The following is a 22,118-nucleotide window of genomic DNA, read 5'->3' as shown; positions in this document are numbered from 1 at the left end:
TACCATTTTACACTTCCACAGTGTATGAGAGTTTCGGTTACCTGTCCTCACAACCCCTGGTGTTGTCTCTGTTTTTAAATTTAGCCTTTTTAATAGTGTGTAGTTGTAAATCATTTTGGCTTTAATTTGCATTGCCCTAGGGGTAATGATGTTGAGCACATTTTCACTTGCTTGTTAACCATTTGGCTATTCACTTCTTTGAAATGTCATGTAAGATTCCCCCCCCCCCCCTTTTTTTTTTTTCGGTACGCCGGCCTCTCACTGTTGTGGCCTCTCCCTTGCGGAGCACAGGCTCCAGACGTGCAGGCTCAGCGGCCATGGCTCACGGGCCTAGCCCATGGCACATGGGATCTTCCCAGATGGGACACGAACCCGTGTCCCCTGCATCGGCAGGCGGACTCTAACCACTGCGCCACCAGGGAAGCCCCTCCCCATTTTTTTGTATTGAGTTTTATCCTTTTCTTCTTGATTTTGTAGTAGTTAATTATATACGCTGGGTATGAGTCTTTCGTGAGATATATATACATTAAAGATATCTTCTCCCAATCTGTGGATTACCCTTTCCCTTCTTAATGGTCTTTTGATGAACAGGTTTTGATTTTAATGAAATCCAACGTGTTATAATATTTTTCTTTTATGAATAGTGCTTTTTGTGTCCTGTGTAAGAAATCTTTGCTTATCCCAAGGTTTTGAAGATCTTCTTCTGTGTTTTCTTCCAGAAGTTTTATAGTTTACCTTTCACTTTTAGGTTATGATTTGTCTGGAATTACTTTTGTTCATGATGTAGGTAGGTGGTCAATATTAATTTTTTTTTCTGATACAGATATCCAATTGCTTCAGCATCATTTATCGAAAAGACCATCTCTTCCCACACTGTACTGATGCCTTTGTTGTAAGTTAATTGACTGCATACATGTGGATTTAATTCTGGACTCCCTATTCTATTTCAGTGACCTGTTTGTCTATCCATAAGTATTGGCTTATGCCAATACTTCACTGTCTTATTTACTGTAGTTTCATAGATGGTCTTAAAATCTGATCCATTCATTTTTGAGATGTTTTAGAAACTGTGATAAGGTACATTTGTTTGATTTGGGGGTACAACCATTTATTATAAAATGAAAAAAATTTATGTATTAATGGAAAGTGAATTAAACTTAGAATAAGCTAATTGTTTTATAGAGATAATTGACCTGTTTTTTAGGTTATGATAGGAGAGAATTAGCTTTGCAGAACCTTTGCTTTTAAAATGGCTTACACTTTATGTTAACCTAAGGTTAAGGGATGTTAGAAATGTACTGATATCCCAAAGTTATGAAAAGATCGGAAAGATGGTTATTAAATGTGCAAAGTGCTGTATCATTGGGAAAGAGACTTAATAAGCTTTTTAAGCCATAGTTTATAAGCATGGTTTATTCTGCTTTGTTCTAACATTCTCTCTGCAGTAATATTTTCTTGTAGACTTATCCCTGCATCTTCTAGTGGTCAGTAAACATCTATATTGTTTTTGGAAATTCAGAATTTTTAGCATCTGTATCAATTATAGTTCTAGCAGGAAACAGAAGATATACTCTGCTAGGATTTTAAAGAAAATTTAATGAAGTTCCTGTTTATAAACATATGATGGAAAGGGTCAAAGAAACCAACATGGCACCTGGAGACTAGCAACAGCAGAAAATAGCAACCACCTCTAGGGCTGAAGCAGCAAGAAGAAATGTTGTTACAGACTTCCAGTGAGAACTAGAGACACAGAAGATGGGCTTCCTGTCAGGAGCTATGATTGTAGAGGGTTGCAGCTTAAACCAAGGAAGGAGCTGGGAAGTAAATATCCTGACCTCTTTCTTCTGCCATCTGATTTGCCTGCTCGTACCTCCCATTGGACAAGTCCAACCAGAAAACTATAAATGCAGTCTGCAAGGGTCAGTCTTTCAGGGTACAGCAGCAGGGAGAGAAAGGCCAAACATGTATCTGGATCAGCGGGGATGGTGGCAAACAGAATAACCAGCACAGAATAGTTCGTTTGACTGAAAATATGAGGGAAAGGTTTTTTTTTTTTTTTTTGAATATAGTAATGGTTTTCCATATATATGGCTTAGGTCTAAAATAGAGAAGTTTTGTTTTGGCCAATCCAGCCAGATTTTTCTTTATAACATAGGGAAAGTACACACAGAACAAAAGTCATTTCTGTTCAAGAAAAATTAGCTTACATGTAGTTCAGAAGAGTGTATGAGATCTAGCATAGCTAAATATCTTCTTTGCCATTTATCATTTGAACATTTCTAAAATGTATCTTTCTCATAAATGATTTGAGAATTTTTTGCATTTTGCAATGACCATGAATATATTTAGAAGTAATATAAAATTACATTTTCCCTCTTATAAGCTGTCATTTGTTTAAATGTCACATAACAGAACTATCCTATGTAAGTAACATTTCAGTTGATGGTAATAGAGACTTTAAGCAAAACTTTTGAAGTGTGCTTGTCATTTCCTTTTTTCCCAGTATGTGGAAATTTTTCAGTATTTCTTTTCACATGGAAAGAGACGAGATAATGTGTCATGTTGTGTCTCAAAAATAGCATTTGAATATTTTAGTTCATCTACATCACACACTTTTCTGTACTACAATTATCTCTGACACAGATAATATTCCGGGAATGTTCAGTTCACATGTAAGCAGAAATATGACAGAAGGCTAAGCTGAAATAGCAACTGAATTAGTTTATCATTTAAATTATATCTTTAAATACCTTTTACCTAGGTTCATGATGGTTCGTAGTGGAAAAAATGGTGACCTTCATCTGAAACAGATTGCATATTATAAACGAATTGGTGAATATCATCCAACTACACTGCCTAGTGAGAGGAGTGGCATAAGAAGAGCAGCAAAAAAATTTGCCTTCAAAGGTAAAATTAATGCCCCCAATTTTTAGTATAGAGTTTATATAGATGTTTCTCCATATGTAATTCCTTGTGGAATCCTGAGAATTTCTGTAGTAATTGGTCGTTGCTTAACAATTACCATTTAAATTGATAATGCCATTCAATCAAAAGCAAAATAAAAATCACATTGAAGCTAACTGAAGGCCAGTAAGCGTGAAAAGGGCATTTTAAATCATAGACAGAAAATGATACCATGAACAAAACAAAACACTTACCTAAATTAATGTCACCTGCTTTTGTCCTCAGGTGATTCCTGCCCTTGTACACTTGTAAGCACTCGTGTCACTCTCAATGAAGAACTTATTTGATGCCTAATATGAAAATGTTGACAAAGTTAACTTATTTACTCTACTTATTTCTGTGGTTCCTCCCTCTCGGTGCCATTAAATAGTCTCAGGATCATATTTATTTTTGAACTCCTAATCCCCCTGAATGAATTAAATATTTGAAAGACAGTAGAATATTTATCTTGAAAGATTATGATAATTTTCCCCTCTTTCTCCTCCTCCTCCAAAGGGGAAGAGAAGTTTGGGATGAGATAAGCAAAGACATACAATCACCAGATGACTAAATGAATGTTGGTACTATTAATGGGAATTTTGCCTGTAGGTACAGAATCAGGCTTTTCTCAAAGCAGGTCAAGAAAATTCTAAGATAATAAATAAATACCTGCTTATTTTTCCCTGTGTACACCCCTTCCAGTAACTCCCTTAAGCTTAAGAACAGGCATACCTGTTACATCTTAGACTAAAGAGGATTCATTCATTCATTTATTTAATCATTTATGCAACAAATGTTTACTGAGTTCCTACTGTGTGCCAGTCACATTTTAGGCCTTGGGAACATGTTGATGAATAAGATAGATAACTCCTGCCCTTATGTTGCTTACTTTCTAATTCAAGTAAGGAATGTTCCACTCAGCATGTGCTTAATTAAGCACACTAATAGCTTACTGGTGTATTTTGGAGTTTGAATAGCTACTCATCCACACTGGAGAATTGGCTATTCTCTTCCTGCCCTGATTACTTCCCAGCCGTAGACTCTTTCCAGGTGTCTCCAAAGGAAAACAACTGCCCTGAGGATTAAGGTTTGCCAACTTTCTTGGCTTTATGAACCCTATTTCCTACCCAAATCCTGAAAAACTTAAGAGAGGTAGTTGCTTACAAAAATACAGCTATGATGAAATGCTATTTTGGAAAATTCTATTCCAGAAGTTGCTTATCTGTACATAATTTATTTGCTAATTCCTGCCTTTTTTAGGAGGTGCCTGCTGCAAGTATTTTTCTAGGTTGATTACTCCCATAGAAAGATAATTTTATACTCCCATATTTATCATGTGCTTTGGTGAACAAGCTAGCCCTACTTGTGTTGATAGCTACAAAACTATAGCAACTAGTTCTACATATCTATTAGTAAGTGTAACAGCTGAGGACCTTTCAGATTGTATGGTAGTATCATCACAAATATTCTATATTAGAGGGAAAAGGATTTAACAAAAACAACCTCATGGTTTGAAGATAAGGCTATGATTATCTTAAAACTATATAGATATCTAAAAATTTCAGTTATATCTTTTTGGTATTTTTTTATTTCAGAAAAAAAGCTGTTTTATGTCGGAAAAGACAGAAAACAAAATCGTTTGGTAATTGTTTCAGAAGAAGAAAAAAAGAAAGTTCTAAGAGAATGCCATGAAAATGACACTGGAGCCCATCATGGCATATCCAGAACGCTTACTCTAGTGGAATCCAGCTACTATTGGACTTCTGTGACCAATGATGTCAAACAGTGGGTATGGCTTATGTATTTAGAATATTTTGAATAATGTCTTTGTAGTATATATCCAAAATTCGTGTTTGCTCCAGATTAACTCTAGATATCACTTCTCATTAAGTACTTTTTGTCTGGGTAGTTTTTCTGCAAAACATTTAAAGGGAGTTTTATTTCCCTTCAAAAATCTTCTTTAAAAGCACTAAAATATAATTTGAACTAGAACAAAGCATTATTTAAATATTTGAAAATACTCTGTTTAGATAGATTATCTAGAACCAGATTTTCATCATTGAACTATCTTGTGTAGGCAGAATTTAAATGGGGCTGAAATTTCTTTGACCAAAAATTAATCATTACCTCTTTGATGGCAGTCATACAATCTTTTCTTGAGAGGAGAATATGTTCATTATAAGTCAGGCCCCATGTGTGTCTCCTCTTTTGTCCCTATATTGTCTTGACATAGAAAATGTCAAATATGGCAGAAACACCAAACCAACTAATTGCAAAATCAAGTTGTGAAGATAATGAAATTAGTCTGAGTTTTGTAACTTTATAACCCATTAGGACCTCAACTTCTTCTAATAGAAAATTCACCTAGGAGTTCTGGGATTCTTGCTGCTAGGTCAATTGATCCCTACTCTTTCTAGTGTGCTCCATATAGCAAATGATAGAAATTCCTTAGTATGTATGTGAGAACCCTTTAATAATCGTAATAGTGCATTAAAAAGACTGTCATTTCAGGCATAAAGAATTAACCCAACATTTAATTTAACTAAGTATCATTTGTGAGTCTGTGCAGGTATTCCAAAGACCTCAGTTTTTGTATTTGCCTTTAGAACCTGCCACACATTCCTTTACAGACATTCAATGAAATCTTTGTCACATCTTTATCATTTGAAAAATGATTTTGGGAAATAAGGTTATTTGTGATGAGAATTAGTTTAAGTTAGAAAAGCTAGAAAATAAAAATTTTGATCAAAAGTAACTATAATGCAAAAAGATTGGTTTAAAAATTTTGTTCAGGACTTGGTTTGAAAGTAGTTTCCGAAGTGTAATTCCAGAAATATGTTGAACAGCACCATCCATATGTTGATCAATTGATCTCATCTCACACAAATGAAAGCTCCATGACAGCATGGGCTTTGTTTTTGTTCATTCTCTTTTTCCAGGACCTAGCGGAATTTCTGGCATCTATAAATATTGTTTGAATAAAGTTATATTTTAATGAATATTATTGCATACATGAATGAATGAATTTAGTAGAGTGATAACTTTAAAAGAAAAAAATTTTTTGCTTATAGAAATTATATACTCACATATTGATTTAAAATTATAGCAAAACATGTTTTAAGATCTATTAATTTAATAAATATTTATTGATTGTAAACCAGAATTATGTTCCATGTGAATAAAAACCCTTAAGGCAGTCATTGAATAGTAGTAGCAAGTAATATTTGCTTATATTCTGAATAGGTTTTATTTTATTATGAGAATAGTCCAAAAGTTTCTCCTTCAAAACACAAAGTACCTGTCAACCATTTCAAAGTTCAGATTTATAAGACTGCTTTTATTATATTGAATATATTAACATTTGTATACCTTTTCTTTATTGTATGCCTGTTTTATAGGTATATGCTTGTCAGCATTGCCAAGTGGCAAAAAATACGGTTATTCTAGCACCTAAACAGCACCTTCTCAAAGTGGAGAATCCATGGAGTATAGTTACTGTTGATCTGATGGGCCCTTTTCATACAAGCAGCAGAAGTCATGTATATGCTATAATCATGACAGATTTGTTCACAAAATGGGTTGTGATTTTGCCTCTTTGTGATGTTTCAGCATCAGAAATTTCTAAAGCTATTATCAATATATTTTTCTTATATGGACCTCCTCAGAAAATAATAATGGACCAAAGAGATGAGTTCATTCATCAGGTAAGACAAACTACTTAGATCTAGGAGCATATTTTACTCACTTTTCAGTGAGCAGCGCAACTTATATGGTACTTAATAAGTTTAGATAAATTCCTACAGATATAGAGGTTTAATATTGTATAGTACAAAGGTAGTTGGACTGGAAATTAAGGATTTTAATAGTTACTGTGCCACTAAGTAATTGTAAACCTGTCTTTCGTTTTCTTCAAACTAAAATGAGGAGGTTGGACCAAAGAGTCTTTTTTTGCTTCTAGCTTAAAAATTCTGTGATTGATACGTAGAGGGAGAATTGACTAAATGGAGAAATACAGTCATGCTCGTGAATGAGAATATTCAATATTGAAAGATACCAATTTTTCCCAAATCAAAATTAATTTATATGTTAATGTATTTCTAATCAGCATTAAAAAGGAGGGAGCATTTTCCCTTGCCCTGGCCTTTATCCGGATTAAAGTTAACCTGAAAGAATAAGCGGACAGGAATACATACAAAAATTCTAAAAAAGGAATATAACTACTATACTTAAGGCATATTATTAAATTTTTATAATTGACAGGGTACTGGTGTAAGAAAATAACCAGACTGTCTAGGTTCACGGCACCTTTGATATCTCAGTCCAAAAGAAATACCTAAAATGATACTTATCAGATAGTTAGAGCTTGTGCCACAGGGTCCCTAAGGTTATCTCCAGGTTTTATAATTCACTAGGAGGACTCAGCAGATGGTCATACTATGGCTAAGATTTATTATAACTAAAGGATACAAAGCAAAATCAGCAGACAAAAGGCTCATGGGGATAGGTCCAGGGGAAACTAGGAACAAGCTTCTAAGACATCCTCTCCCACTGTAATCACACAGGACATGCTCAGTTCTCCCTGCAGAGTTGTAGCAACCCATGTAAATTGTTGTCTACCAAGGAGGCTCACTAGAGACTCAGTGCCTAGGATTTTTACTGGGAGCTGATCACATAAGCACCAAAAATTATAGATTCTCAAAAGAAAGAAGGTGTTCAGCATAAGCCACCTTGATTGTATAAACAGTTTAGGCACTGTGAGCCACCCTTAATCAGTTAGGGAATGGTGGAAACCCACACAAAATCCAAGGTCCTAGACACCAGCCAAGGGCCAACTTTGTAAGCAGGACTTTCACAGGATAGCAGCCTTAGTTCTGCTATGTTAACTTTTTTTCTGCACAGGTCCAAACAACTTAGTATTTATATCCTAACCACTTAGCCATTTAAAAAAATAGTAGTCATAAATTGAAAGAAATAATATTTTCATTTCATTTCATTTCATTTTCATTTCATTCTTAAATAACCACAGTTAGTTACTAATGGGATGTATATACCTGTTTACCACTGCTAAGCTTTTCAAACTTTGGAATCAGTTTGGACACTGCCATCCTCATTTCCTGTTTTGCATTGATTTTTAACAGTTATTGCTTTTTATCATAGCACCTGTCAAAAAACAGTTCTGTAAAGATACAACATCATCAAAAGGAATGTAGTCTGATCTAATGTTGAAACCATAAACTACATTAAGCTAGTAGTTTTCAAGGTGTCCAACAGATATTAAGGAGGCCCTTTGGCACAGAGTTTAATAACCATGTTTAAAATGATAGAGCTGGTATCATAAATGAGTGGAGTTAGGGAAGGATTATTTAATAAATATAACTTAATTAACAGCATAGATAACAATTTTCTAATTATTTCTAGTTATTTCTATAATATGATTTTAGAATTACTGCATACCAAAATTGTTTTCAGGTAAATTAAAAATTTTGGTTTTTTTAATTGAAACAAAAAAATACAATTGACTTTTTTTTTTTCAATCTCTAGAGACTGAGTTAACTTTCCAAGCTTAGGGAATAGTGGCATAAATTTCAATGGAAAAAATCACCAACTTTGGCTGTTTAAAAATTAGAAATTTATATGTGGTAAAATCACCAAAACATACAGGCCAAGAAATAGACCAACAAAAATAAAGCACATTCATGAAGGAAAGGGCTAATGCCTTTATTATAAAAGATTCAAACAAATTAAAAAATTTAGTCAATGGCAGAAACGTAATTCACAAGAGGGAATAGAAATAATAAATATGGAAAAATGTTCAAACCTAATAGTAATGAGTAATGCAAATTAAGACCATTTTTTGTTTATCTAAATCAAGAAAAATAGTAGTAATACCAAAAATACCAAATAGACTACAGATAAAATAATATAGCCTTACATTACAGGTAGTATAGCAACTTGAAACTAACTCTTGTAAAGCAGTCTGCCAAAGGTCCAGTAAGAGCCATGTGTGTGTGTGTGTATATATATATATATATATATATATATATATATATATATATATATACACCTTGGTGAACGATCCTATTTCTAAGAATTCTAAGGCGATTATCCAAAGTATAGAAAAATAGCTCTTTTATGATATTATTTACCACAATGCTATGTATATTAATGAGAAACAGGAAATGACCTAAATATCCAAATAAAGAAAGTGTTTCAGAAAAATGTCAAGCCACATGATGAAATATTTTGTAGTCATTAAAAATGTTTACAAAGAAAAGGAAATAACATGGACACTGATTAAAACATGTTCAGTTAAAACTCTGGGTAAAAGACTTTATTACATATATTATGTATACATATTTTACACAGATAACTATGTAAAAAATAGATGTAAAGAAACTAAAATAAAAATTTATATGGTTAACCATGGAGTTTTTAAGAGTAATGAGATTATAGGTTTTTTCCTTTAACTTTTCAGTTTATGTTATCATTATGTTGTTTTTATAACTATTAGTGATTAAAATATACATAATCATCTGTTGTTTTGTGATATAAATTACTAGTGCTTGGCAATAACTAGTTCTCCTAGCCTTCCAAACATAGACGACTGTCCTAGCCTCTTTCAGGTGGGCAAACCCAAGTAACACATCTGGGCAAAGAAGTTGAATGGATGAATGTGTGCCCCTTTCAGCCTGAGGTATTGAAAACTTCATCCTCAATTCTTCCTTCTCCCAGTCTTATTCTGTCTCTGGAGAATTAATTGCATATTTCAGATATTACCCTAAAGGGTAGTGGATTTTCTCTCATCCAGGATTTCTGAGGCACCTAGGTGCTTCGGAGAGACACCCTGACCTACAGCTGACCTTGTCTGAGCAAGTAGTAAAATTTTTGAGTTAAACCACTGAGCCTTGAATGTGTTTTGTAACTGCAGTATAATATTGCCTACCTTGACTGACATAGCAGTGGTCTGCAAAATGGGGTGTGCAAGACAATCTAGTTTGTAGGATGACAATATTAGAACTTTTGTTTATAATTTTTATCTAATAAGAAAGAAATGAAGCTTTTACTAATAATATATAGAGATTCATAATAGCATCCTGAATCAACAAAGCAGATGATTGTGTGTCGCACCTGGTACAGGAAGGTATCTTGGGAGAAAAGTGAGAATCTGCAACATGTGGGAGTCCATAGTGGTTCCCTCACTCATTCTTTTGCTTTAGCAGCAGTAATTAAATTTATGGATATTGTCCAGTTTTTGCCAAACTACCCTTCATAGAATAACTAGGTGGCTTAATTTTCTTGCAGTGAAACAAGATCATACGAATAATAATTCAATCACCTTTCAACCACAGGAAAATGATAGAGCTGACACAAGTAACTTCTAGTACTAGCTCTTTCACAGATACATTAATGATATAAAAATAAATGTGGACTAATCGGATCTGATAGGAAATTGGCCACCAAAATTCAAAATTATCAAGAAATCTATTTGAAATATTGTCTTACTTTCACCTTTATTAATGAAAAGCCTCATCCTAAATGCATATAGTACTTCAAGATACTAGGTAATGACAATATGAAACCATTATGAATCACCAGCAGTCTTTCCAGTCATGTTTAAAGTCATATGATATATACATTATTGGTACTATGTATAAAATAGACAACTGATGGGAACATACTGTGTAGCACAGAGAACTCTACCTAATGCACTGTGATAACCTATATGGGAGGGAAGTCCAATAGAGAGGGGATATCTGTATGTGTATGGCTGATTCATTTTGTTGTGCAGTGGAGGCTAACACAACATTGTAAAGCAACCATACTCCAATAAAAATTAATTTTAAAAGTAAAAAAATAGTCATATGATAATCCAAGACTTTGAAAATTTTACCAAAAGTAACAATAAATGTTTATAAGCCTCTTTTATGAGGTTTAACAAAAAAACTAAAAATCCCATGTGATTAAGAAAATTTGTTCTTTTTGCTGTGATTTAAATGGCTTAAATATTATACAGCAGGCATAATTGTGACAAAATAAAATGGGTTTTTTTGTCAGCATATACTGACATAGGAAACACTGCTAAAGTATTGAAATAAGATTTAGAACATTATACACAATGTGGGAGGTTTATTATAAAGTTGATGAAAGTACAGATGTTTCTAACATAGCTTAGAGCAATTTTTTTTTTTTTTTTTTGGCGGTACGCGGGCCTCTCACTGCTGCGGCCTCTCCCGCTGCGGAGCACAGGCTCCGGACGCGCAGGCTCAGCGGCCATGGCTCACGGGCCCAGCCGCTCCACAGCATGTGGGATCCTCCCGCACCGGGGCACAAACCCGCGTCCCCTACATCGGCAGTCGGACTCTCAACCACTGCGCCACCAGGGAAGCCCAGCTTAGAGCATTTGAGTATTTGCTAAATTGTTTCAATAAAATACACAAAGACCTTTTTATAAACCTGTGAAGAAAAGAGAATTAACATTTGTAAAGGAAAAATTATTTCTTTAATTTTAAAAATATGTCTTATGGAAAACTAAAATTGTGACCACTAATGGAATGTCTGGTTTGATGGGGAGAAAAAAAGGCTCTTGGGGTAAGGATATCTAGGTAGCATCTCACAAATGGATTCACTGGATCAGTTCTAGGCAACCTCTTCAAGTTGAAGCCTTTTCCAAAAGTCAGTCATTTTAAAACCATTAATTATGACCTCAGATTGAGGCTGACCCAAATAATACCTATTTTCTGGGATTTCTTTTAGATTACTTTTGATTTAAAAGGAGGTGGCCTAACATATATACAATGGAATATTACTCAGCCATAAAAAGAAACAAAATTGAGTTATTTGTAGTGAGGTGGATGGACCTAGAGTCTCTCATACAGAGTGAAGTCAGAAAGAAAAACATACCGTATGCTAACACATATATATGGAATCTAAAAAAAAATAAAATGGTTATGAAGAACCTAGGGAAAGGACAGGAATAATGACACAGATGTAGAAAATGGACTTGAGGTCACGGGGAGGGGGAAGGGTAAGCTGGGACGAAGTGAGAGAGTGGCACAGACTAATATATACTACCAAATGTGAAATAGATAGCTAGTGGGAAGCAGCCACATAGCACAGGGAGGTGGTCACTCTGGGCTTTGTGACCACCTAGAGGGGTGGGATAGGGAGGGTGAGAGGGAGACGCAAGAGGGAGGAGATATGGGGATATATGTATATGTATAGCTGATTCACTTTGTGATAAAGCAGAAACTACCACACTATTGTAAAGCAATTATACTCCAATAAAGATGTTAAAAAAAAAAAAGACGGCCTTAATTAGTATATATATTAGGTGGGAATTGTATTCCACTGTGAGTAACAGAGAACCCTTCTCTTCCCTCCAATATATAAACTCCAATAGGAGTTTATTTTATACTTAGGGAAAAGAAAGCCAGGCTCTCCAGTGTTGGAAGGGTAACTCTGAATGTCATTGGGAACCCATGCTTCTAGCATTCTGTTCCACCATCTTTGAGATGTGACTCTCAATCTTATGCTTACAATATGGCATGCCACAAATCTACATTTCTGGCAGAAAGAAGGGGGAGGTTAATGGGCAAAAAAAGCTAGAACTAGCTGAGTCTGCCCAACAACTTTCACTTAAATCTTTTTGGCCAGAACTATATCACTACCCCACTACTATATCAATACTATCTGACTACCCCAACTAAAAATAATAAGAAAAAATAGTTTGAGGTGTAAATAAGGTAGGAAAAATAAGTTAACAGCCTTATTCTTAGAAGTTTTCTAAACTCATTTTGACTTATTAGGCCCTGCCCATAATAAATATAACAACAAAAATAATAGTAACATTAAGAGTTATAAAGTGCTTACTACTTGCCAAGCACTGTTTTAAGTGCCTTATAAACATTTATTCATTTAATCCTCAGGAGAGTCGTGGGTAGGATTTTCCTCATTTTACAGATGAAGAAACTGAGTACACAGAGGTTTGGTGATTTGGCCAAGGTCATGTAGCTGTCAAGTGGATTATGTTAACTGTGTTTGAGAAACTGTCTACTGAATTAAAATGTTATCTGAACTCAGAGTTAGTGTTAAATTCTGTTCTTCCATTTCCTTGCTGTATGTGTGTCTGGCAAGGCACTTAACCTCCCAGAGCTTCAGCTTCTTATCTTTAAAATGGGGTTAATATCTCATAAGGTTTTTGTCATGTATAATGACTGTAATGTAAAGCATCAGCACATAGTAAGGACTCAATAAATGGTAGTTACTCTTTTAAACAAAATATGTATGTTTTCATAAAGACTGGCTATGGTCAAGGAAAAGGCAAGATTCAAATTCTTTTGCAACCTTTCAATCCAGGGAAAAATAAAATACAGATTTTAAAATCAGCTTTGTTTTTTATATATTTTTCAGATCAATGTAGAACTGTGTGAATTGTTTGGTACAAAGCAAATTGTAATTTCTCATGCCTCCCAAACTATTAATCCAACTGTAAGTACACCTAGCACAATCAAAACATTTCTTTCCAAACACTGTGCTGACTACCCAAACAACTGGGATGATCACCTAGCAGCTGTTTCGTTTGCCTTCAATGTTACTCACTCGGTAGGTACCTTTTTATAATCTATACTTGTGAATTATGACTATTTCTTGGCTACATAAATGTTTTATTACAAATTGTTTATTTTTCTTAATAGGAACCTACTAAAAATACACCGTATTTTCAGATGTTTAATAGAAATCTTTACATGCCTGAGACTTCAGATACTCTTCGTGAAGTGGATGGTAATAATACAAGTATGTTTGCCAGAATTCTAGGTGCAATTAAAGAAGCTGATAAAATAATGGAGAATAAGACAACTTCAGCAGGCCAGGTGATTCTATCTAATAGAAAAAACTCTATAAAAATCTATAAAGTGATTTTTTTTTTTAATTTCAGCATACACTCACATACCTATGATATACCCTAAAACCAAATTTTTTCCATTGAATTCTGCATGTTTTGATTAAACAGTATGTTTATTAGCTATGAAATTCTGAGAGACATTACTAGGAAAACTGTTTTGGAATCAAGGTAGAGCTGAATTCAAATCCCTGGTTTTGCTTTCTAGTTGTTTAACTTGGGCATATTACTTTATCTCATATTACTTTATTTTCTTTATAAAGTTGAGGTAATAATACTGACTTTGAAATATTGTTTTAAAAAATTAAGTGGGATTCTTGCCTAGCTTTCAGTAGCATCTCAATAAGTAATCTTTTTATTATAATATTATCTGTATATACCTTCAAGAAACTCTAGCTCTTTCATCCCTTTGCTCTTTTTTTTGTTTTTACACTTGCAGATGGAGAACAACAGTTTTGATGAACTAAATAAAAGCAAAATCATTGTTAAAAAGAAACCAAAGCAATTAAATCCATTTCAACTAAAAGTGGGTCATGAAGTTTTAAGACAAAGGAAAAACTGGTGGAAGGATGGTCGTTTCCAATCTGAATGGGTTGGTCCTTGTGTCATAGACTATATTACAGAAAATGGATGTGCTGTTCTGAGAGACAACACTGGGACAAGACTTAAAAGACCCATCAAAATGTCCCACCTCAAGCCCTATGTAAGAGAATCCAGTGAACAAGGTAAATATCTGTCACTTCTCTACATTTTTACTTTCTTTGAATGAAGAGAGAAGTTAAAAATATAAGAAATCTCCCCCGCCCCACACCCTCCTTTGGTTAGTTTTTCTTTTCCCTTCTCATTTTTATAAAATTTTGTACAGTATTGGAGCCCAGGTAGTCTTTTTTATAAGCATGTGTCTTCTGGAACTGTCAGGTTTGTAAGAGATTTTATCTTGATTTCTAGTGTACTTTTCACACACTTTCCCACAGTTCATGTGGGAGACACTGAACGTGTTTCACAGAAGGAAGAATTATATCTTCATTATTTTCACTTTCAGAATATTTTGTCACTTTTAGCATGAAATGATAGTAAATAAGGTAAATAATGCCAAAAACAAACATACTGTCTAGAATTCTGTTGTGAGATAAATATTAGGGGACATTTTAAAATGTGATTAATTTTTAATGTTGCATCTTAGTCACAGTCATGGTGGATGCAGGGGAGGGTGAGAGTGGGAGATACTCAGAATGCTATAAAGTGCCATTATAAGAAGAGGTAAATAGCACACTGGACAAGGTAATACTTGCCTCAAAATGTGATTATGAATAGTCAAGATATCCTGATCTTCTCAAACCCTTTCTTTCATAGAGTGGAGCTAAATGACATGGCTTTCAGATTAAGTCCCACTTTATGTCCTCTTTTATGTGCTCCTTAGAGTTTCTTTGGAGTGGATAACTTGGAGTGAATTGGTACCTTAGCTAGTTAATTTTGTTTATTCTATAAAGAAAGATAAAGCATCAATATTATTTGAATCTGAGTAGCAGTTAAGGAAGATACAATTTAGTACAATTTTAAACAATATAAACAACTGAGGTATTTAACAGGCTTAAGTAAATAATAATTACAAAAATTATGATAATAGATAACCCTCTTTCTTAGGATATGAAGCCCTTGGGGCTGCTTTGTAATAGCTCAACTCTGTTTCTGATCTGGGTCACAACTCTCTTGTTAGAAGCTCTGAGTACCTTCCTTTCTGCTTATGGCAGAACCATTTGCTCTAGTAGTAAACTTAGCTTGGACTGTTCCAATTCAGAAAGCTCACAGTACCTTCATTCTCATTGTTAGAACATAAGCACTTTTATTCCTTGTGCCTCCTCTTAGTTCTAAGCTGCCCTTTATGATTTCTCCCTTCTGCAAGTTAAGTAGGAACAAAAGATTATACAGGTGCATGTTGTCCTTTCTTCATCTTTTGATTTTCCCCTTAATCTTTGTTGTTCAGGACTTGCTTCCTTCTAATATGTTAACCTTCCTTAATTAATACAAATTTCTGCTTAAAATGTTGCTGCATCAGGATCTGTTTCAACATTTTGCAATTTGCTCTTGCCGAAGAATTTCTTAAGGAGACCTAACATTTTGCTACTGCTGAATATTTCGGAATCCAATTGAATAGAACAATTTCTAAACAGAGGCAGTACAATTATTGCCTCATGCTTGAATTCTCTGCAGATTATTCTTCCAGTAATACAAAGGAAATTGCAGTATTAACTAGTGTATACATATAAGGAACCTGAGATTAATGGGTAAAGTTGTTTTTTCTTATTAATCAAAGGAAGTACTAATCTAGCTATCCTAGAGTCTGGTTCTTATTTACTCTTTGGTCCGTTTTTGTCTGTTTCTCCTATTTGTAGAAAATTCAAAATAAATGTGATTTCTATCACATATTTTCCTGAAAATCTTCACCTCAAAAGCTGATTTTAAAGAGTCTTTGAACTGAATTTAAACCAAACAGAATGTCTTTGAATAGTCATCCCATTCTTTTGACATAAATTTGAACAAGGTAGAGCCAAAAGAACTATGAATTTGTCTGCATTGTTTCTCTTACCAGCATTGAGATTTCATAGCTGTATTTAAGTTCACTGTACAAAGCAGATATGCTTCCGTTGCGAACTTATCCATTCTTATCTAGAACATAATGTTGAGGGAGCACATTCAGTACTAGGTTGACATTGCTATTTTAAGTAGGCCTATTTGCCTTTTTGTCTAGTTCAGTGCCAGGCACCTTTTCAAGACTAAGTATTTTAACAAGAAATTTTTTGACATACCATAGTGTCTCTTCATAATCGTAATGTTTCCCTTTGAAAGGAAAAATGTTATTGACCCATTATTCTATCTGACATAGATTTTGAGTAGTTTTGTTTTGAGTGGGAATTATTGTGATCAGTTTGCGTCTGCCGCCCCTAAAGGCTTTGGTATGATTGCCCTTCACAATTTGTGAAATGGTTTTTATTCTTTTATAAGTTTCCTATTGCTGCCATGACAATTTACCACAAATTTAGTGGCTTAGAACAACACAAGTTTATTATCTTACAGTTCTATACTTAGAAATCCAATGTAGGTCTCACTGGGCTAAAATTGAGGCATTGGCAGGGCTGTGTTCCTTTCTGGAGGCTCAAGAAGATGGTGTTTCTGTGCATTTTCCACCTTCTAGAGGCTGTTCCCATTGCTTGGCTGTGGTCCTCTTCCTCTATCTTAAAAGCCACCAGTGGGGGTAGAGTTCTTCTCACATTACATCACTCCATCCTCCTATTCTTCCTTCCCCTTCCACATTTAAGGACTCTTATCCTTGGGCCCATCCTCATAATCCAGGATAATCTCCCTGTTTCAAGGTTGGTTGGGTAGCAACCATAATTCTATCACTACCCTAATTCTCCTTTGCCATGTAAGGTAACATAATCACAAGTTTCATGAATTAGTACATGGCTATCTTTAGGGGTCCATTATTGTGCCTACCACAATTATGGTCTACATTCGCAAAACAAAATAAAGCTTAGTCCCTATATTAGTATCAAGCCCATGAGCTTGACTTTATATTAATACACAGTCATCAGTTGGTATCCACAGGGGATCAGTTCCAGGAGCCCTGTGGATACCAAAATCCACTCATGCTCAGGTCCCTTACATAAAATGGCATAGTACAGTACCCCCAACCTTTATCCCCTACCCCACCTGCACATCCATGGATGCGAACCCTGGGATATGGAGAGCCAACTGTAGTTTTAGCAAAGCACCTCCCTTTGGCCTCTAATTATGTAATCTCAAAATTAAAAGTCATTCAGTTCTCTGTGTTAGTATTGGTTATCTGTTATGACAATTATGTGGTATGTATCAAATTGTAGTTATTTGTTATTTTATCATAAGAAAACATGTACTAGTATAGCAATACATTTGTAATAGTTTTAGGATATCAGGCCATGTATAGGATTAGTCAAGACACCTCACTTCACAATAAGAAAATGACTTATTCTGAAACCTTGTACTTTTCTTTCTATTTGAAAAAATAGATTAATCCAATCACTCAGACTTCCTGAGGCTTTGGTTTTAACTTATTTTTCTCCCTAGGGAAATTTTAATACTCTTAATCTCATTTTTTTTCTCCTTAAAACTAAATAAGAAAAAGTGTGTCAAAACTGCTGATAACACCTTCCTGAAATGTCTTGAAAATACCTCTGCTTCTAAGAAACTAAAGACTTAAGTATTCAGTCCAGTCAAAACTGAAATAATGCTTTCATCAAACATGTCATAATAGTAACTAAATAAATAGAATGAGAAAATTAAAATAATTAAATTCTATCGTGTAATGTGACTGAGTAGAAAAGTCCTGTAATATGGTTTTGTTTGTTTATTTCTCTGTCTTTTTATCTTGGGTGCAAAAACTTATCTTGTTCTTTTCTATATCCCTAACTCAGAACTGTTCTAGATCAGTACTGTCCAATGGATATGTAATGCAAAAACTATGTAATATATAATTTAAAATTTTCTAGTAACCATGTTTAAAAAGTAGGTGAAAAAAATTTTAATAATATATTTTATAGTTACCCAATATATCTAAGATAGCATTATTTATTATCTATCTAAGATAGATTATTTCAACATGTATGTAAGGCCTCAAAGATCTCTTTCTGGTAAGTCTTTGGTAATCTTTTTCAAAGTTAAAGAGCATTTCTCTTGGGTCCACTAGATTTAGAACATAGTAGGAATTGAAACATATTTGACCTTTATGAATGAATGAGAATTTTGTTTTTTCCTACACAAAGAAGGCTTGAAATCTCCAGAGTAGTTTTCAATTGCATATAGAGTGATTTGTGTAGAATTTGCTGAGTATAATCTTTATTCTCTACAGTTTTATCACACTAAGTTACTTTAAAGTTTATTTAAAAGAAAATGTGTGTGTGTGTATTTATATTCAGATATATATTGGTTACTTTCATATAGAAGCTGTCCTCTTACAAACAGGTGAGGTTGGTAAAGTCCATTTGTTTCTAAGTCTACTGTAATTAGGAGGTGCTTACGCTCAAGGTCTTTGAATGCATTTGCAGGAAATCAAAGTGATAACTTCTAAGAGCTTTACATCTATCCATAGTTTCCCTGTTGATACATGTTTACTGGACATATTTTACTACAATAGACCTGCTTTCTGTATGCAAAAAAATGTTTGAGACAAAACTTCCTTCATCAAAGATCTCTGCAAAGATCCAATTTGGAAATACTTTAAATGCTATATTGTAGCTGCTGTCACTAATACATTGCATCAGTGTACCCTGAACTTATGAAATTCTTCATGGCTTATTAGAAAAATTTCATCAGCAACATTTTTACCATATCTAACCTTTTTAAGTTCTCTTTTAAATTACAACCTTTCTCTAGTATTAACAAGCTAATAGCAGACTTTGATGTTGACGCTCTAGCAACACATTCTAAAAGTGTTTCAATTTCACTGATCATTTTTTCTTCTTTCCTGCTACTCTTGGGCATAGCACTTCTCATGGCTTGCATGATTTTTGTATCTTTCAGACTTGTTCTCTTGTTCAGCAATACATCCCCTACTAACATACAAAAATCATTTTCTTATCACCTTCAATGACCCATACTTTTATTTCCATCATAAGTATGTATATCTTCTTAACAACATTTTCAATCTAATTACTACTTTTGCATTAATAAGAATTGGTGGGGGTAAACTTAGAAAGCCTCTCAAAACTAAAATACCAACTACACTTTGCCTAATGAAGAAGTAAATGGGCAAAACTAAATGTCCATACAAGCCCAAGTCTACTTATGCTATCTGTTGGGAGAGAGCATAGCTTTGATTTTTTTTTTTAATATTCTTTTTTTAAGTTTATTTATTTGTTTATTTATTTATTTTGGCTGCGTTGGGTCTTTGTTGCTGTGTGAGGGCTTTCTTTTAGTTGCAGCGAGCGGGGGCTACGCTGTTGCAGTGCGCGGGCTTCTCATTGCGGTGGCTTTTCTAGTTGTGGAGCATGGGCTCTAGGCGCGCGTAGTTGTGGCTCACAGGCTCTAGAGTGCAGGCTCAGTAGTTTTGGCACATGGGCTTAGTTGCTCTGCGGCATGTGGGATGTTCCCAGACCAGGGCTTGAACCCATGTCCCCTGCATTGGCAGGCGGATTCTTAACCACTGCGCCACGAGGGAAGTCCTGTTTGACCTTTTGATGTTTGTAAATTTAAAGTTCATAAATGTGTAACTTATAGGGTTGGAATAGATTCAGTTAGCTTTTCACATATTAGTATGAGGATGGGTAGGGTGGAATCATGTTCTGGGATATATTAACAAATTTATCTGCTCTGAGAAACTTTCATTGATCTCTACTAAATGGATAATTAATGTTCCTTTTGCTATTTATTGAACTTAAAATTTGAGGATTCTTTAAGGTATTAAAATCTTTAAGAGAATCTGTTAATGTTTTGGGAGAAAATCCAGAAAGAGAAGGCAGGGGTCCAGGAAGTTAATCAGCAGCGGTGGAATAGTTCTTTGTTGTAATGAATTAAAATATTATGTAGGGAGAAATTCTTTTATATAATTAACCTTTATTTATAAAGATAATGCTACTTTGCCATGTGTTTTTCATTTTAAGCATTTTTTTCCTGATAGTGATGATAAATTTGCTCAAAATAGAATGAAATGCTGACAGGGAAGATTCCTTGTCTCATTTTAGTATGGATTTAGCTACACCTTAAAAGGTCATGAGCATTTTAATATTAAATTAGGCTTAAGTAAGCTAAGCTTTTTAATCTAATTCGTTGTAGCCTGCCTACTTTCACATTCCTATTATATAAGCCTGATTCTAGGAACTTAATCTTCATTTTAGTTTATCATTTCATATTGTGACAATTTAATATTATTGCCCTAATATGGATTCTATAAAGACCAGAGAATTATCTAAATTTGTAAATGTAAGGATTTAACAGTTCCATTTGTTAAAACATCTTTCGAGACTCCGTTAGTTCACCCAGAAATGCTTTGCAGAAGTATATTAAGAATATCATCAACATCAAAAATATAGTTTTATAACTTTTGTTTTTAATCTATACCATGATTCTCAGCCCCTCACCCACACCTACCACCCCCTCCACCCACACCTACCACCCTCTCCACCCACACCTACCAAACACAGGTCAAGAGAATACTCTGTAATGGCCAAATGGGAAAAGAATCCAAAAAAGAGTGGATATATGTGTATGTATAACAGATTCACTTTGCTGTACACCTGAAACTAACACAACATTGTAAATCAACTATACCCCAATGAAATTTTTTTTAAATCCTGTAAAAAAAAAAATCCTTTATATTATTCCTTTTTTTTTTTAATTGGAAAAAAAAAGTTTGGCTCTTTTAAAATCCTTGATCTTTCCTGAATTCTGTATGTATGCACTGTCAAATTCATATGTCATTTTATTCATTCTTTGACATATTTATTTAGTAGATACGAGAACCCACCAGAAATTAATCTTGATAGTTAATTTGTATTACTTGGAATTTTGTTCCTCATTTAACATTATTTAATTTTAAAGTGATTTAATTATAATTCTAAAAGGTAAACATGTTTCTTCTTTCAGACAGTCTTTGTCTCTTACAAGGTTCAGTAGTGGCAGATCATGACTACATTGGAATGCCTGAAATTTCAGTTGGAGCATACCAAGCAAATATTCTGGTAGAAGATGCAACTATTGGAGTAGTCGACAGTGAATTACTGACATCAAGCAAGGATCGTGAACTGATAGAATATAGAAATGCCAAAATCTCTCCCTTGATAGAAGATCATAGTACTCTTGAAAAGCAGACTTTTAGTCTCTTGGACTCTTCAAACCAAGTCCTTGAGTACTTAAGTTAGTGAACACCAAAATTCATTTAAAGTGCTTGTTTAGAAAGTATATCTCCTTGAATCTTATCTTTTCCACTCAAAAAGGTTACTTAGAAAAAGTATCTTGACAAACTCTTATAAATCCTGAAGATTTATTTTATAACTATTTATTTATCTAAAGTTGTGCCTCATTTGAATGTCAGTGCATATATATATATATATATATATATATATATATATATATATATATGTATAAAGGCAAAGGAGGTATATTACATAGATGTCATTTTTTCTTCTAAAAAGAGAACAGGCAAAGCATGCTTGCTTCTTAGGAAGTAAACTAAATTCTAGCTCAAAACTCTCAAAACTTTGTTTGATATTGGTACCATGTTTTCAGTTTTAATTTTTTTTTA

At 34.0% G+C, this 22,118-nt stretch overlaps 1 protein-coding gene across 2 annotated transcripts; it reads left to right on the top strand.

The window, feature by feature from the left end:
- The first annotated feature begins 2,768 nt into the window (after positions 1-2,768).
- On the top strand, positions 2,769-21,735 carry GIN1 (gypsy retrotransposon integrase 1). 2 transcript variants are annotated; one of them, XM_065875281.1, is made up of 7 exons: positions 2,769-2,907; positions 4,605-4,732; positions 6,342-6,647; positions 13,354-13,545; positions 13,638-13,814; positions 14,283-14,568; positions 21,461-21,735. In XM_065875281.1, the coding sequence occupies exons 1-7, from the start codon at positions 2,769-2,771 to the stop codon at positions 21,733-21,735; spliced, it is 1,503 nt and encodes a 500-aa protein (XP_065731353.1). The 2 variants fall into 2 exon arrangements, with proteins under 2 accessions (XP_065731353.1, XP_065731352.1); XM_065875280.1 differs by having other exon boundaries at positions 4,539-4,732.
- Positions 21,736-22,118: the final 383 nt, after the last annotated feature.

The sequence above is a fragment of the Phocoena phocoena genome, chromosome 3 (assembly GCF_963924675.1).
Source record: "Phocoena phocoena chromosome 3, mPhoPho1.1, whole genome shotgun sequence".
In the NCBI taxonomy this organism is placed as follows: domain Eukaryota; kingdom Metazoa; phylum Chordata; class Mammalia; order Artiodactyla; family Phocoenidae; genus Phocoena; species Phocoena phocoena.
This window is presented reverse-complemented; position numbering and strand designations above follow the sequence as displayed.

Excerpts from the sequence above, each read along its gene's own strand:
- GIN1 (XM_065875280.1), top strand. The coding sequence starts at position 2,769 with ATGGTTCGTAGTGGAAAAAATGGTGACCTTCATCTGAAACAGATTGCA. Across the intron at positions 2,908-4,538 it reads AAAAAAATTTGCCTTCAAAG|AAAAAAAGCTGTTTTATGTC; the intron begins GTAAAATTAATG and ends TTTTTATTTCAG. Across the intron at positions 13,815-14,282 it reads AGACAACTTCAGCAGGCCAG|ATGGAGAACAACAGTTTTGA; the intron begins GTGATTCTATCT and ends TTACACTTGCAG.